Here is a 16,533-nt window from a genome sequence, read left to right as displayed (position 1 = left end):
CCCTGCTGGCCGCCGCCGGTGAGTCCCTGCTCGGCAAGGTCACCCGGGAGAGCGGCACCGGGAGGGCGGCGGGTGGGGGCCCGGCGGGGGGCTGCTCTCGGTACGCTCTGCCCGGTGCCCCCGGTGCGGAGTAACGGGACATCTTCCGCCGCGCGGTGCCCCGAGCCTGGCGCTGCCGCCACGCGTACACGCGTGTCCCCTTGCCCCACGGTCTCTCTCTTCCGTGGGTCGTTGAGTGTCCCAAACGGAGCTGCTACGTGCGCTGGTCCTCACCCAGTGCGTGCGGTCCCCGTCGCCGTCCGAGCAGCGGGCTTGACGCGGGGGACGGGGTTATCCTCACCATGGGGACTGAGTCTGGGTGGCCGCGGCGTGGGGTCCGTGGAGCTGTGTGGCTGTCGCTGCAGCCCGGCTGTCCCCTGTGTGCCGCACGCACGGACGGGAAATGCTGTGCCGGCTCACCCTCCTCTATCCCCCCAGCGACGGCGGGCCGGGGGCTGCGGAGCGGGAGGGAGGTGCCGGTGGTGGCGGCTCCTGGCAGGTGTCACGTTAGCCTGAAAGTGGCGGCTGCAGACAAAGGACCGAGATGGGGGGAGGGGAGCTGCGCCCGAGCTGGACGTGAGCTCTGCGGGGGGGGGTGCACGGGGTAGGGGGTCCCTCTGCAGCCTGGGGTCTCGGCCATCACCCCCTGCTGCCACCACCACAGACGTCCCCTCGCCTGGAATCGACGCGCAGAGCAGGCGCGGTGGCACCCGGTTGGGATGAGTTGGGTACGCACCCCGCACTATGGGGGGAGGGGGGGTTACAGCCCCCTGCTCCCCGCAAACGTCCTTCCTAGGCGGGCACCCCGCACCCAGGGCTCCCCGCATGGCCCCATCCTCAAAGGGATGCTGCAGAGCTGGCACAGCGGGTGGGACGCTGCCCCCCGGCTGCAGCCACTTTGGGTGCAGAGCACCGCATACGCAGGGTGCCGCGGCACCAGCACCCAGCTGGGCATGGAGCACGGCCGTCCTCATGGCACTGCGGGGCCGCAGTGACCCACATGGAAGACAGAGGAGGTGCTGGGACGGTGGCTGCGCCTCGTGCTGGGTGTGCAGTGGCAGACCCGGGCAGCCGGGGGGTGGCGGTGACAGCAGCGGTGCCGGGTAGCGCGTTGCGGGAGCTCACCCGTCAGCATCGTTCGCTTGGCAGGCAGCTCACAGCCGGCCGCGGCGCGACGGAGCCCAGCCACCTGCGTGTCCGGTGCTCTGCACGGTGGGCTGGGCCTCGGCGCTTTGGGCACCCCTCTAGTCCGGCAAGGCGTGACAACCCTTCCCGTTCCCAGAGATGCTGGGGGATTTGGGTACCCAGGTGCCTGTGCCGGGGCCCTGCCTGCAGACACGGAGAACCGTTCTCAAACCTCGCTCTGCTCCTGGTGCCCACAGGGAAGGGCATGAGCAGCTGCATGGGCTGGGGCTCATCCATGGGCAGCAGGGCAGAGCCAGCACTGAGGTGCCGGGGCTGCACTGCCCAGCCGCTGCTCCGATGGGTGGGCACGGACAGAGGCAGAATCCTTCCCATCAATGCCTGAGAATCCTTTCCTTTCTTCTCGGCATCCCCCTTCCAGGGACCTCCGGAACACAGCCTGACCCCCCCAGCTCACTGCATCCCACAAAGGGCCCAGCAGCAGGGCAGGCAGCAGGGCAGTGCTGGTGCTCGTGGGGCAGCTGGGAAGCTGCCATGCCAGCTGTCAGCACGAGCGTGGCAGACGCAACCTGCCCAGGGCTGTTTGTTCTGGCTGGGTGCCACGCGGGGCTGGCACTACATCAAACCTGGAGGAGCCTGGCAGGTGCTGGTGGGAGGGGATGGGGTGCTGGCGGTGATGCTTGGGGCTGGGCCATGGCTGCTGTTCCACCTGGGGCCACTCAGGTGTCAGCCTGGGGGGTGTCAGCATGGGGACCGCATATCGCACATCCCACCCTCAGTGCTTGCCCTGCCCTGGCTGTTGGCAACGTGGCTGCTCCCGCAGGCGTTGTGCTGCCCTGCAGATAGGGCACATGGAGATCCCTTCCGCATCCTAGGGGTGTTCTCAGGTCCCAGCCCCTTCCCTCCCAGCCCCAGGGCTGTGGCATGCTGGGGCTGCAGGTCACGGCTTTGTGGGCAAGAATCTGTGGGTGGGATGAAGCCAGACCTGGCACCAGGGCCATGTGTGTCCAACCACCCAGTTCCCCTCCCGCTGCAACCAGGGACCCAGGGCTGAGGGTGACCTTGACGCTCCTCCCAGCGGGGACAGAGCGTGCTTTGCTCTTCACTGTCAGTTAAAGGAGAGCCAGAAAAGCCGCTCAGCTCACCCAGGTCGAGTTCCATCTCCAGCACAGCCTGGTGCCAGCATGGGGCTAGGGCAGTCCCCAGGCACCACATCAAGCTGGCACCCTCTCCTCACACAGTGCTCCCATTGCTGCGTGTGGGGCTGGCACGGCATGGCACACAGCCTGCAGGGGGATTGGGGCCAGGGAGGCACCCAGGAGCAGAGCTCAGCGGGTGCCATAGTGCAGCGGTTGAGATGCTGTAGTGTGCCTGTGGCGTGGGCACACTTTGGGCGGCGTTGGCGGTGCGAGGGTGCAGCCTGCAGAGCTGTGCCCACACTGGCACATGCTAATTGCATGTAATGGGGAGAGCGTTATCAGCTAAAATCCGTAATTAGGCAGTTCCATTGTCATGCAAACCCGCCTGACTAATTCATTCATAACAACCACACGCTTAATCAGCTCCCAGACGCTGCCACACGCTTGCCAGGAGCTGGGCACACTGTGATCCCCTCCTGCAGCGCTGCAGGACGTGGCTGCAGGGCTGGCTGGCACCTGTAGGGCACAGTCCTGCCCGGCGTTGGCGTCCGACCCCACTGGCTTTGTTCCCGGTCAGGATTGGCGCTGCCACTTCAGCCCCTGCCCAAGGGGACCCCATCGCCAAGCCATGCTGGCACCCTTTAGCACAGCGTCCTCTGCCCCCCGGCCACCCTCCTTCCCCTCGTTTAGGCGGGTGCAATCAGCGGCAATTATCGCTTTAATTACCTGCTGCCGGGGTGCAGGCTGGGCGCCTGCAAAGTGTGAGGATATCTTTCATTTTAATGGAGTGCCAGGCCTGGCGCGGGGCGCGATTTATGGGGCTCCAGCTGGGGATTTAATTTGCCGGCTGCAGAGCCTACAGTGATGTGGAGAGATCCCCGGGGGGGCACAGCTGGAGGGGGCAAAGACTGGCAGCCGGGTCCCCACCCCACTGCGGGGACGGGGGGAAGTGTGCGTTGGGTATGGGGATGGCACGAAGCTTTGTGTTGGGGACAGGGGTGTCATGGGGCTGGTGGCACTGCTGCAGTCACCCATGGGCAGCCCGTCCTTGCCAAGAGCACGCTGACCTTCCCGTGTCCCCACACAGCGGCTGTGTTTGCAGGGTGGCAGCCAGGGTGCTGGGTGAAGGGGTGCTCACATCCCCCCTGTTGGCACAGGGAGCACCCGGCCCTGCAGAACCCTGAGGTCCCGTGTCCAGGCCCAGGCATGCCGCCCCTTCATTAGGCTGCCGGTGTGCTCGTTAGCCCACGTGGGTGGGGGATAATTGATAATAAAGCCCTGCCTAATGTACTAGGTTTACTGGCGATGATTTATCAAGCTGCCGTCCCAATTACCCGCTCTGCTGCTGAGACGGCGGCTGCTCGGGGCCGTGCTCCCTGCACTGCAGGGGGGGGTGCTGGAGGGGAGCGGGACCCAGAGCCCCCCATTCCCGTCCCCCATCCTCCCCAAAGTTCGGTGGCTCCGCTTGCCAAGGTGACATGAGCATCTCTCCTGTTTCCATGGTGACGCAGCAGCAGGTGAGCGCGAGGCCGAGCGCGCAGTGTGGGAGCCCTGCGCACACGTGGGGTGTCTGTGGTGCTTGGTGTGTCTGCAGTGGGGGCTGCCCGGGGTCTGTGAGACATGTGTGGTGCTCAGGGTGCTCGTGGCACATGGGGGTGCTCACAGTGTGTGGGACATCACTGGTGCATGGGGTGCCCTGAAGGTATTTGGGATGGCTGTTCTCAGGGTGCCCGAGGTGCAGGAAGAGCCAGGGCTGCTTGGGGTGCCTGTGAAAGTTGGGGTGCACGTGCTGCATGCAGCACCCACACCGTGGCTGCCCTGCCTCATGGCTGCAGCCCCACTGAAGCCCCTCGGTGCCATCACTGTGCTGTGGCACTGCCCTGCTGGTGTCGGTGACAGGATGGCGTTTCCCCCCCAGGAGCTCCATGTGCTGCATTGCACTCAGTGCCCATCCCTGCAGTTTGCTGCCCCTGCTCTCACCCTGCCCACCAGGCGCCCTGTTGCGGGGGTGGCTGGGGCGGCTCCTGGGATGCTGCTCCCACATCCCTCCACACAGCTGAGATGGACAAACACCCACCTCAGAGCTCTCTGGCCCCATTCTGCGGGTGATGAAAGGCAGCTCTCCAGAGCTCTGCTCACCCATTTGCCGTCATGCCAGCCGCAGCCCGGCAGCTTGATTGCTGTGCGGAGGCAAAGCAGTGATTTCATCCATATTTGGCACTGGATAGCCCTTCTGCCCAGCACAGCCCCGGGGTGCATTGGTGGGAGGTGTAAGGGGTGCCCATGGGATAAAGATGTGGGGACCGCAGGGCCCTGTGCCACTGCTGGCACACGTGGCCACACTGCCGGGGGGGGACTGCAGCCCACGTCCGCACCATGACCCCCAGGCCAACCCCAGGCTGTGGCTGGGGGGGTCATTAAAGCAGTGAAATATGAAATGCCTGTCTATCCCAGACAGGGGTTTTAATTAAATTAATTGCTAGTGACATTGTAAAAGTGCTGATGGGGTAATAACCGGCGCGTTATGGTGGCCGTTCATCTTCCCCGTGTAAATGAGCTGCTGCACCTTGCCCGTCCCGGTGGGCATGGCAGCTGGGAGTGCTCAGCACGGCTCCCTGCCATGGAGAGATCCTGTCTGTCCGGGGGGAGCAGTGTGTGCTGACCGCCCCCCCGACGGCTCAGCCAGGACCCGAGGGATGCCCGTGTCCCCAGTGCCCCCCATGTCCCCGCTGTGTGAGTGGGCAGGTGCCCCTGTGCCCTATGTGATGAGTGGGGGCACAGTGGGTGCATGGGGGGCAGCGGGCGGGTGCCAAACGAAAGCACTTAATTACTGCGCATTCCATCCCATTTAATTGCTTATTAAATCCTAACCAGCCAATTAGCAGCAGCAATTACAGCTTCATTCGGTGACACAATCGCTATTTTATCGTTTGTTAATCAAATGCTTATTTAGGGCCCTGTTTTATTAACTCTCTCTGCAGCGGGTGCCTGAGTGGGGTTGGGGACACGGGCACCTCCAGGCCGTGCCACGTGCCCTGTCCCCAGTGTCACCATCCCTGTGGTGTCCTCGTGTGTGGCTCCCACAGCCCCAGGTATGCTGAGGGGATGCCTGACACCACCAGAGATGCCATCTCCCCCCCTTGGGACACTGGGGACACCACCAGTCCCCATGTACCATATATGTGCCCGCTCCCGGAAGCCACCGTACCTCGTGGCACAGGAGTGGGGTGTGCACCCCATGGCTCCCACTGGGTAGGATGCAGCGGGCAGGATGCGGCCCTGGTGATGTTCAGGGGGATGGGAGCAGCGGGCAGTGTGCTGTGCCCTGGGGGAGTGAGCGATGTCCCTTATTGGTCACACTCCATTTGCTTTTCATTAGCGCTAAGTGCAGACATGAGGGATCGGTGTGGGTTCAGTGGGCACAGCCACCGTGCTGCTCCTTTCGCCGACGGATGTGGAGGGGGGGGACTGGTGGCAGGGCGGGGGGGGACAGCTGCAGGACATGGGGCCGTTGGTGTCCCTGGAGGTGGCTGATCCCCCGTGTCCCCATAGGCGCCCAGCAGAGTGTGACGGTGGCCAGCCCTGCGTCGGGCGCGTCCCCCGATTTGCTGCCCCACTTCCTGCTGGAGCCTGACGATGTCTACATTGTGAAGAACAAGGCAGTGAGCCTGGCCTGCCGCGCCACCCCCGCCACACAGATCTACTTCAAGTGCAATGGGGAGTGGGTGCACCAGGGTGACCACATCACGCAGCGCAGCACTGACCGCAGCACTGGTGAGTGCTGGTGGCACCACTTCCCTGGAGCAGCAGCACTTGTGGGTGTGGGGAGCGTCCGGCATCGCTCTTGGGTTGCAGATGGGTGGGGACCCAGGTGATGTGCCCCATCCCATCCTAGGGCTGCCCGTGATGGAGGTGCGCATTGAGATCACCCGCCAGCAAGTGGAGAAGCTCTTTGGTCTGGAGGAGTACTGGTGCCAGTGCGTGGCTTGGAGCTCCTCCGGCACCACCAAGAGCCAGAAGGCCTTTGTGCGCATCGCCTGTAAGTGCAGGGGCAGCCCCAGTGGGTCCTCGTGGAAGACAGGGCACAGGGTGCTGGAACCCCTCCCTGCTCACCTCTGACCTCCCCAGATCTGCGCAAGAACTTTGAACAGGAGCCGACAGCCAGGGAGGTGTCCATCGAGCAGGGTGTTGTGCTGCCGTGCCGCCCTCCCGAGGGCATCCCTCCTGCTGAGGTGAGCCAATGGTGATGCGCCAGGGGTCTCTGCCTGCCCCTTTGTGCCCGGTGACATCCCTGTGCCCCACAGGTGGAGTGGCTGCGCAATGAGGAGCTGGTGGACCCAGCGCTGGACGCCAACGTCTTGGTGACGCCGGAGCACAGCCTGGTGCTGCGCCAAGCCCGCCTGGCCGACACTGCCAACTACACCTGCGTGGCCAAAAATATCGTGGCACGCCGACGCAGCGCCTCCGCCGCCATCACCGTCTATGGTACGGCCCCACTGCTCCTTCCTCACCATGCTCCCACGGCATCTCCCGGTGTCCCCCAGCCAACAGGTTCCTCTTCCCACAGTGAATGGTGGCTGGTCGACGTGGACGCAGTGGTCGGGCTGCAGCACCAGCTGCGGAAGGGGCTGGCAGAAGCGCAGCCGGACTTGCACCAACCCCACGCCCCTCAATGGGGGAGCTTTCTGTGAGGGGCAAAATGTGCAGAAAAGCGCCTGCACCACCCTCTGCCCAGGTACCGCTGTGCCTGCCATGGGCGCATCCATCTCAGCCCTGGCACAGGGAAGGGGCACAGGGGATGGTGGCAGGGGCTGATGCCCGTTGTGCCCGCAGTGGATGGAGACTGGTCGGAGTGGAGCAAGTGGTCGGTGTGTGGGGCCGAGTGCACACACTGGCGGAGCCGCGAGTGCTCTGAGCCTGCACCCCGCAATGGAGGTCAGGAGTGCCACGGCCCGGAGCTGGAGACCCACAACTGCACCTCCGAGCTGTGCAGCCCCAGTGAGTGCCATGGGAAGGGCATAAGTGGGGCCCTCAATGTGCTCGTGGAGTGCTGATGCTCTGCTTCACACAGCCACCCCGGGTGCCGAGGACCTGGCGCTGTACGTGGGGCTGATTGCCGTGGCCGTGTGCCTGGTGCTGCTGCTGCTGGTGGGCGTGCTGGTGTACTGCCGCAAGAAGGGCGGCCTGGACGCCGACGTGGCAGACTCCTCCATCCTCACCACTGGCTTCCAGCCCGTCAGCATCAAGCCCAGCAAGGCTGGTGAGTCAGGGCTATGTGCTCAAGCTGCTGTTGGGACACTGTGTCCTCCAGTCCCCGGGGGTTCTCTGGGCCCTGGATGGGGTTTCAGTGTGTCACAGACCTCTAGACCCTGGGTAGGAGCTGTGCTCTCCATGTGGCCCCTGGGAGTCCCCCATGGGAACTGTAATTAAAGGGTCAGTGCTTTGTGTCCCCAGAGCTGTGGGAATGCACTCTGTACCTTATAGTCTCTGGGAAGTGACCGAGTGCCCTCTGGGCGCTGTGTTATAGAGTCAGTGCTTTGCATCCCAAAGGACCCTGGATGCAGGGCTCTGTGCCCTATAGGGTCCCACCCAGGTGGACCCTCAGAGGCGCCCATGTCCCACACAATGGCACCCAGCCCCACAGCCCTGCTCTGTGCCACAGACAACCTGCTCACCATCCAGCCCGACCTCAGCACTACCACCATGACCTACCAGGGCTCACTGTGCCCACGCCAGGATGGCCCTGCCAAGCTCCAGCTCCCCAATGGACACCTGCTGAGCCCGCTGGGCGCCGGGCGGCACACGCTGCACCACAGCTCACCTGCTGCCGAGGGAGCTGACTTCATGGCCCGGCTCTCCACCCAGAGCTATTTCCGCTCGCTGCCCCGCGGCACCACCAACATGGCCTATGGCACCTTCAACTTCCTGGGGGGGCGGCTCATGATCCCCAACACAGGTACGGAAGGCACTGGGGGGCCGCTGGGCTCCAGGAACGGGCTCAGCATCCCCATCCCACAGGTGTCAGCTTGCTGATCCCTCCCGACGCCATCCCCCGAGGGAAGATCTACGAGGTGTACCTCACGCTGCACAAGCACGAGGAGGTGAGGTAGGTGCTGAGTCTGCCAAGCGATTGGGGTTACGGGGCTGCCCACTGTGCTGAGCCCAAACCAGCCCTGTGCTCTTCCCTGGGCTTCCAGGGAGCTGGTGAGACTGTAGGGCTGTGCACCACACCAAACCCATCCCAACCCTATGTCCCTCCGCCAGGCTGCCCCTTGCTGGCTGCCAGACGCTGCTGAGCCCTATCGTCAGCTGCGGCCCCCCCGGCGTGCTGCTCACCCGTCCCGCCATCCTGGCCATGGGGCACTGCGTGGAGGCGGGCGCTGAGCACTGGAGCCTGCGGCTGAAGAAGCAGTCGTGCGAGGGGACGTGGGAGGTGAGCAGCCACCAGGGCGGGGGTCCCTGCCAGGGGGGATCGAGGGGGTCTCCGTGCTCTCATCGCACGTCTCGGTGCCGCAGGACGTGCTGCAGCTGGGCGCCGAGCCACGCACCGAGCTGTACTACTGCCAGCTGGAGGCACAGGCGTGCTACATCTTCACCGAGCAGCTGGGCCGCTTCGCGCTGGTGGGCGAGTCGCTCAGCATGGCGGCCTCCAAGCGCCTCAAGCTGGTCCTCTTTGCGCCCACCGCCTGCCCCTCGCTTGAGTACAACATCCGTGTCTACTGCCTCAGCGACACGCAGGATGCGCTGAAGGTATTGGGCTGTGATGGGGGGTGTCTGCCTCCCCCCCCCGGGCCCTGCCCCACACTGTCTGTGCATGCAGGAGGTGATGCAGCTGGAGAAGCAGATGGGAGGGCAGCTGATCGGGACCCCCCGTGTACTGCATTTCAAGGACAGCTACCACAACCTGCGGCTCTCCATCCACGACATGCCCAGCTCCCTCTGGAAGAGCAAGCTGCTTGCCAGTTACCAGGTAAGGAGAACGCAACAAGGGGGCTTGCTGCAGTACCCAGAGCTGTGACCGCCAGCCGTGTCCTGCTGCAGGAAATCCCTTTCTACCACATCTGGAGCGGGCTGCAGCCCTACCTGCACTGCACCTTCACCCTGGAGCGCCTCAGCCCCAGCACCTGCGAGCTGGCCTGCAAGATCTGGATCTGGCAGGTGGAGGGCGATGGGCAGAGCTTCACCATCAACTGCAACATCGCCAAGGTGAGTGCGTGGCAAGGGGAACCCCCAGCACGCCTGGGCTGCACTCATTCTATGGCACTTCCCTTACAGGACACGAGGTTTTCGGACTGGCTGGTCCCTGACAGTGAGGTGGGCTCCCCGGCCCTGGTGGGTCCCAGTGCCTTCAAGATCCCCTTCCTCATCCGCCAGAAGATCATCAGCAGCCTGGACACGCCGTGCGCCCGTGGGGCCGACTGGAGGACGCTGGCCCAGAAACTCAACCTTGACAGGTGGGATGGGTTCAGAGATGGGGAAGGGACATCTGCCCTCATCCTGCACTCTGATACCCATGAGAACGGGATGGAGCTGACGGCGGGGCCATCCCCATCCCCGCACCCCAATGCCATCCCTCTTCCCCACAGCCATGTCAGCTTCTACGCCTCCAAGCCCAGCCCCACGGCCATGATCCTCAACCTGTGGGAGGCCCGACACTTCCCCAACGGCAACCTCTCACAGCTGGCCGCCGCTGTGGCCGAGGTGGGCAAGCAGGACAGTGCCCTCTTTGCCGTTTCCGAAGCCGAGTGCTGAGTTCCTGGGCTCTGTGGGGCAGGGTGGGGGCCCTGGCCGGCCCCTTGGGCCCCACTGCTGCCCCACAGCCCCTGGCCTGTGCCCCCATGGCGCTGGGTGGCCGGGCGGGGTGCCGTGTGTGCGTGGTGCGTGCGGTGCCGTCGTGCTGTCTGCGCTTGGGGCTGGGTGGCCCCGGGCCCCGTGCCGTGTTGTGTAAAGACCGTTTTTTTAATTCTGTATCAAGTGCATTCAAGTATTTACACTTGGCCTTATGTACATAGCGGTGCCGCAGGGCGGGGGGGTCTGGCGGACATGAATGTAAATAAATTCGATATATATTGCTACGCGGGGCTCCGTGCCATGCCCCAGTCCCGTAACACCCATGCTGGGAACTCACAGGTGCAGAGCTAAGCGTTTTATTGTGGGGAGGAGGGCTCGGCCCCTCGACATGCCACCGCCGCCACCAGCGCGGCCCCTTTCCCCGAGCCATCCTCTGACTGCAGGAAGGTGACGTTGCAGCGGGGCGCGAGTTCCTGCAGCATCTGCTGGAGGTTCCGGGAGAAGCTGTGGGGAATGACAGCAGCTGAGTGCCACGGGGACGGCTCCACCCCCCCCATAGGGCACGGGTACCCGGTGAGCGCGCTCACTGTGGGTGCATCTTGTACAAAGTGCCATCCACCCCCACGGTGACGGTGAACTGCTCCAGGCCGCGGCTTTCCCGCATCTTCTCCACCACGGCGGCCATCCCCGCAGCACAGAGGTGCGCGGCGCGCAGAGACACGGTCTGGCACACCTCCCGCACCAGCACACTGTCCTCATAGCTGGCGTCCAGCTCCAGGTTGCTCAGGATGCCCTGCACCTGCACTAGGGCCAACCCGGGGCTGCCCCCACCCAGGGCTTCTGTGAGCAGCGCTGTCACCGTCCCCAGGCGGCGTCCCCTCTTGGGGTGCTGCCCGGAGACCTGGGCTACGGGAACACGTGGGATTGCGGCACTTACGTCTCAATGGTGGAAAGGAACTTGGTCTGGAAGATGTCCCTGTTCTGCAGCTTGTGGGACGACTTGCCGCAGAACAGGACCCGCTCCTCCACCAGTGCCAGCAGGATCTGCCGTACGATCTCACCCAGGTACATGCCGCTGATGAGCTTCTCAAACCTGCCCCGGGCACAGCCCTGCTGCCTCGGTGCCCCCAGCACCCCGTAGCACGCTGCCCACCCCACAGCCATCACCCACTTCTGCTTGCCCGCATTGATGCTTTTCTCATCCACCAGACGGTCAAAGCTGGTGAAGAAGTCATCCAGGCAGCCGTTGTCCCCAAAAGCGCCCCACTCCATGTTGATGCACATGCGACCCTCATCCCCATCCATGGTGCCCACCTTCGCCCTCTCTTCCATGTAGCAGGCGTTGGTCCCTGTCCCTGCAATCCAGCACCAGTGTCTCTCACCAGACCCAGCCAGGTACCCACGGCCACACGGTATGGGGTGAACTGTGGGGAACCCCAGGGGGGGCAGAGGTGTTCCTCACCGACAATGAGGCCAATTTCACATTTGGGGTCATGGTAGCCACAGGCCATCATGGTCCCCACAGTGTCATTCACCACAGCCACCACCTTCAGCGCCGTGTGCTGCAAACAGGAGATGGGGACATGTGGCTCAGCAGCACTGACGGCTGTCTGGTGTCACCAGCGGGGACACCACCCCACCACCATGGTGGCACCACCGGGCTCAGGGGACAGATCCCCCAGCTCTTTCCCACCTGTTTGCGCTGTGCAGCTTCCCGCAGCATCTGAACCACATCCTGCCCTACGCAGCCAGAGGCACTGAAGCCTTTGGTCCAGTTCAGCAGCACAGCCTGCAGGGAGATGAGCAGGGCAGCCCCTGTGGGCAGCATCCCACCCCAGCACCCTCCCCACACCCCAAGGCTGGAGCTGCCCCCTCACCTTGTCCAGGCCCAGCTGCTGGCAGGGGAAGGAGAAGGTGAAGCCAAGCGGCAGGACCTGACCCATCAGCTCCTGCTTCATCTGGAAGTCCATGATGCAATCCATGATGTGGTTGAAGAGCTGTGGGGAGAGACTGCAGTCAGAGTGGGGGGATACAGGGTGGGGGATCTCTCCCACCCCATGTCTGGTGGCACAGAGGTAGCTCCCATCCCTCGCCCTGTCCCTGCGTGCTGCCCCACCGCCTCGCCGGTGCCCTGCATGACAGCTGTGGGGATGACGTAGATTTCATTGGTGATGTCGATCTTGTCCTCTGCCACGTGCACCACCAGCACACGGAAATTGGTCCCTCCCAGGTCCAGCGCCAGGAATTTTCCTCTCTCTGTGAGGAGCGTACAGGGGAAGTAGGACCACAGAATCCCCAGCAGGGTCTTTCCCTACTGTACCCCATCCCTCACCGGTGCCGTCAGGTGTGTGGCACACATAGGTGGGCAGCATGCGGAGGGAGGACTCAGCGTTTCTCTCCCGGTCCAACCCGCGCTCCATCTCCTGTCTCATCAGTGCCTGCACGCGCTGCAGGTCGGCACGGCTCAGTCGCAGCGGGGCCAGCAGCCGCTCCACCTTGTTCCGCTGTGCCACCGTGCGCAGAGCCACCGCCGTCACCATGGCCCCCCCCAGCCCGCTGACATCGGCCGAGGGCATGACGTTGGCCGCGCACTCGGGGGCCAGCAGCCCCACCACACTGCGCAGGATCTCTCCAAACCTACAGGCAGGAAGAGGCCGGTGAGACCAGGCATGAGGCACCTTGTGGCCAGGAGCCCGATGTCCCCTCACCTGGTGCTGGTGTGGTACAGCCCGCCATCCACCCCGACGTTGACCACCAGCCGCTCCAGCTGCCGGCTGCGGCACATGTGGCTGAGCACAGCCGCCAGCCCCGTGGCACTGAGCGCAGCAGCACGGCTCACCGCCGCCCGGCACAGCTGCTGCACCCGACAGCAGTCCCGCTCGCTGGGCTGCAGCCCCAGAGCCTCCAGTATGCCCTGAGCCTTGGCCATGCCATCCTCGTTGCTGCAAAGGACAGAAGTGTGCTGGCTCGTGGAGCTGATTGCTTGGGGAGCAGGCACCCACCCGTGGCTCCGGGCACTCACTCCATGATCTCCAGGACCTGCTGGGTTGTCAGCACAGCTTTGGTGGCCAGGATGGAGGTGTTTCTCCCGATGAAGAGTGCTTGCTCGGAGGCCAGCATGAGCATGGCGTGCCGCACAATCTCCCCCAGATACAGGCTGCCCACCAGCTTCTCAAACCTGTGTGCGGCACGGAGTCATCCCCCTCCCTCGGCACAGCTCTCAGCCCTTTGGGAGCAGCACAGTGGCAGGGCACAATGTGCCCATGGGGAGCCCCAGGACCCTTTTCTAGCGGCACACCTCCTCTCCCCAGGGTTGGAGGACTCCCGGTCCACACGGTGATCATAGGGGGTCAGCACATCGTCCAGTGCGCCGTCGTCCCCCAGGCAGCCCCACTCACTGTTGACACACATCCGCCCGCTGGTCACCTCTGCCATCTCCAAGAGGTGTGACTCAGCCATGAAGCAGCAGTTGGTGCCCGAATCTGCAGGATCGAGGAGGGCTGAGCATCACCACAGCCCCCAGTCCCATCACAGCCCACAGCCCCGCTGCTCACCCACAACCAAGGCGATCTCACAAGGTTTCTCCCGTGTGCTGCACGTCATCATGGTGCCCACCGTGTCGTTCAGCAGGGCCACAACATCCACGTGGCAGAGCTGTCCAGGAGTGTGGCACCATCAGCTCCTCTGTGTGGGGCAGCCCACCCAGCCGGGACCCCCACCCAGCGCCCACCTCCTGCTTGCTGATGGCCGCCTGCAGCAACTGCACCACATCCTTCCCCTCCACGTCGGTGCATTGGAAGCCCTTGGACCAGGAGATGAGTTCTGCCTGCAGAGAGCACGTGGATGAGGCATCGTCCCCCAGCACAGCGGGGAGCAGATGTGGTTGCAGCACAGGGCCAGCCTCACCTTGTCCAGTCCCATCTGCCTGCAGCTGAACGGAAAGATGAAGCCCAGGGGCAGGCGGTGCTGGGGGTTGCCAATTTCCTCCAGGAAACTCTTCACGCATTGCGCGATGAAGTCAAAGAGCTGTGAAGGCACGGCACGAGTGGGCAGCTGCTCTCCTACCCAAGAGCCCCCAGCGCAGTGCCTGCCTCCTGTACCGCCTCCCCGGAGCCCCGCGGGATGTCCTTCGGCATCTCAAAGACGTGGTACATCAGCTGTGGGCTCTGGTTTCCGTCGCCCGTAAGAGTAACCCAGAGGGTGCGGACATGGCTCTGGCACAGCTCTGCCACCAGCACGTCGCCGCTCTCTACAGAGGAGCACAGATAGGCAGGATCAGGCAGACCGCGGCTCCCAGCACCACAGCCGCTCCCTGCGCCATCCCCGTGACACCCGCCCGTGGTGGGGCGGCGGTTCCCAGCAGGAACCACCGCAGGGCCCGAGGGAAGGGCTCCCAGCCTCACAGGGCAGCTCCTGGCCCCGTGAGCAGCACGAGGATCCCACACCCGCCCCTGGCACCGCATCCGACAGAGCCGTCTCACCGGTGCCATCGGGTGTGGAGCAGATGAAGGTGGGCAGCATCCGCATGGTAGAACGTGCCCCGCTCCGCTGGCTCAGCCCCTGCTCCAGGGCCTCCAGCACGCGGCCCTTCACCTCCTGCAGCTTCTCCAGCGTCGGGGTGAGAGCCAGCAGCGCCCGCTGCACCTGGGGGCGGCTCGTTAGGGCTGCGGACACCTCACCGTGCACACGAGGCACGGACGGAGCTTACCGGCGTGCAGGAGGGGCCCCTGTCCTGAACTCCCAGCTGGATGCTCCCCGGGGGCCTGCACAGAGGGAGCAACGGCAGCGCTGAGCCCCGACTGAGACCCCGCACCGGGGCTGGGGGTCCCCACCCCGGCTTGTGCCTCCCCACCTCCCCTCCGCATCCCAGCTGCACGCGTCCACAGCACTGAGGCTTTGCGGTGTCCCGCGGTCGCTGTCCCGACCCGGCAGCCGGGGGTAGAGGGCACAGCTGTGCCCCACGATGGCGAAGGGGCCGTCGTTGGGGCCGAGCGCCGAAGGGTGCAGCTCCCACATCACCGTGCCCACGCACCTGCAAGAGGCCGGAGGGTGGTCCGTCCCCGGGGAGGGGGCGTTCAGACCGTGGCGGGAGGGGGGGAGGGGCACAAAGGAGGGACCCCGCTCGCTCCCCGCCGCCCACCCCACGGCCCCTCACCGATTCAGGACGGGCATGGGGGGCAGCCGGCCTCTCCGCTCGGGGCCCACACCCCGCCACGGAAAGGCGCTGAAACTGCGGGCGGGGGCACCGCGGTCTCGGGGGCCGGGCATGGCGGGGGTCCGGCGGCGTCGATGGAGCGGGATGGGGGGAGGGCGGTTGCTAACGCCGCTGGCCGTTGCCTCGGCAACAGATGCAGCGCTCGAGGCCCCCCCCCGCACGCCATTGGGCGGCCCGCACCGCCCCCGGCCAATGCGGGCCCAGCGCCCCGCGAGCGGAACGGAGACGGCGGGGACGCGGGGCGCGCGGGGCGAGCTGCGGGCCGGCAGCCGGCGGTTCCCCCGACCCCCTCCCGTCCCTCCCCGTTCCTCGGAGAAAAACGGCACCGCTCCTCCGTCTCTCGCCGCAGTTTCATAAAAACATACATAAATATATTTCCATTTCTTGACCAGAGAGCGCGGCGGCACCGGCACCTATAAAACACGCAGTCCCTCCTCCCCGGCGCTCCTGCGCCGGTCGTACAAAACGTAGAAAAGAGGGGAGGAGGGCCGAGCTCAGAACTTGCGCTTCCTGCGGCGGCCGGCACGGGCGGGGGGGGCGGGCGGCGGGCTGCCCGGGGGGGGGGACGTCAGGAGCGGGGGGCAGCAGGGAGCACGCGCTGTGCTCGGCCTTCTCCTCATCCTCGGCGCCGTGTGGCAGCGCGCTGGGGTTCCGCTGGTCGTCTATTCCAGGGATGTGGGTCCCCGTGTCGGCACCTGCAATGGGAGCGTCGATCAGCCTTGGGGCAGCATTGCTACCTTCAGAGAATCACAGAACGGCCAGGGTTGGAAGGGAGCTCAAGGATCGTGAATCTCCACGACCTTCCCAAAAGCAGGCGCTCTGGGGAGCCCCGTGAGCACTCTGGGTACTGCCACGCGTCCTGCGGGGATGTGGAACAGAGCCTCAGCCCCCAAAGGATGCTTCAGGAGCATCCCAGACCTCAGAGCCACCCACCCACAAAGAGAGAGAGAGAGGAGAAGGGATGTTGTGCAGCCCTGAGCCAGCTGGCAGGCACAGCAAGCAGATTCCCACCTGCAGACTTGCTCTCCGAGAGCTCCAGCACGCTGAGGAGTCCCCTCTTGTGCCTTGCCACAACCTGTCAAGGGAGAAGAGAACACTGTCACAGCACTGCTGTGAGGGGCCCATCCACTCTGAGTGCCCATGCAGCACAGACCACGGGGCAGCCCTGCAATAAGGCAGGTGCTGGTTAACAAAGCAGAGCCCTGT

The 16,533-nt window shown here is 64.8% G+C and overlaps 3 protein-coding genes across 3 annotated transcripts in view; 1 reads left to right on the top strand and 2 right to left on the bottom strand.

Moving 5' to 3' along the window:
- Positions 1–5,017: 5,017 nt before the first annotated feature.
- On the top strand, positions 5,018–10,122 carry UNC5A (unc-5 netrin receptor A). Its single transcript, XM_042835915.1, has 16 exons — positions 5,018–5,054; positions 5,874–6,095; positions 6,217–6,360; positions 6,450–6,553; positions 6,626–6,806; positions 6,889–7,056; positions 7,155–7,319; positions 7,393–7,581; positions 7,984–8,277; positions 8,340–8,427; positions 8,586–8,754; positions 8,838–9,071; positions 9,142–9,291; positions 9,363–9,527; positions 9,597–9,775; positions 9,908–10,122. Exons 1-16 carry the CDS (start codon positions 5,018–5,020, stop codon positions 10,071–10,073), a joined length of 2,655 nt encoding a protein of 884 aa, XP_042691849.1. The 3' UTR covers positions 10,074–10,122.
- Positions 10,123–10,452: 330 nt separating this feature from the next.
- LOC122169614 (hexokinase-3-like) lies at positions 10,453–15,694 on the bottom strand. The gene is given in 21 exon segments (XM_042835911.1): positions 10,453–10,616; positions 10,700–10,933; positions 11,050–11,205; positions 11,284–11,467; positions 11,575–11,674; positions 11,806–11,901; positions 11,990–12,109; positions 12,229–12,368; positions 12,445–12,749; positions 12,821–13,054; positions 13,135–13,290; positions 13,411–13,594; positions 13,667–13,766; positions 13,843–13,938; positions 14,019–14,138; positions 14,213–14,361; positions 14,594–14,756; positions 14,821–14,875; positions 14,965–15,144; positions 15,268–15,599; positions 15,602–15,694. Coding segments are annotated over 21 exon segments (3,345 nt in total). The 3' UTR covers positions 10,453–10,468.
- Positions 15,695–15,716: 22 nt separating this feature from the next.
- Positions 15,717–16,533, bottom strand: part of UIMC1 (ubiquitin interaction motif containing 1) — a 33,181-nt gene continuing 32,364 nt past the window's right edge. Inside the window, 3 exon segments of the mRNA XM_042835912.1 lie at positions 15,717–15,893; positions 15,895–16,022; positions 16,339–16,402. Coding sequence (XP_042691846.1) covers positions 15,822–15,893; positions 15,895–16,022; positions 16,339–16,402 — 264 coding nt within the window. The 3' untranslated portion in view covers positions 15,717–15,821.

Source organism: Centrocercus urophasianus, unplaced genomic scaffold (genome assembly GCF_019232065.1).
Source record: "Centrocercus urophasianus isolate 14NV4802_14NV808 unplaced genomic scaffold, USGS_Curo_1.0 seq_558, whole genome shotgun sequence".
Lineage (NCBI taxonomy): Eukaryota > Metazoa > Chordata > Aves > Galliformes > Phasianidae > Centrocercus > Centrocercus urophasianus.
Note: the sequence above shows the minus strand (reverse complement) of the source record. Positions and strands in the feature narration are given on the sequence as shown.

What these genes read in the sequence shown, in the direction of transcription:
- UNC5A (XM_042835915.1), top strand. Translation starts at nt 5,018, where the DNA reads ATGCCCGTGTCCCCAGTGCCCCCCATGTCCCCGCTGT. An exon ending in CTGCACCACCCTCTGCCCAG is followed by an intron (nt 7,057 to 7,154) that starts GTACCGCTGTGC and finishes TTGTGCCCGCAG; the next exon opens with TGGATGGAGACTGGTCGGAG. An exon ending in GCTCATGATCCCCAACACAG is followed by an intron (nt 8,278 to 8,339) that starts GTACGGAAGGCA and finishes CCCATCCCACAG; the next exon opens with GTGTCAGCTTGCTGATCCCT.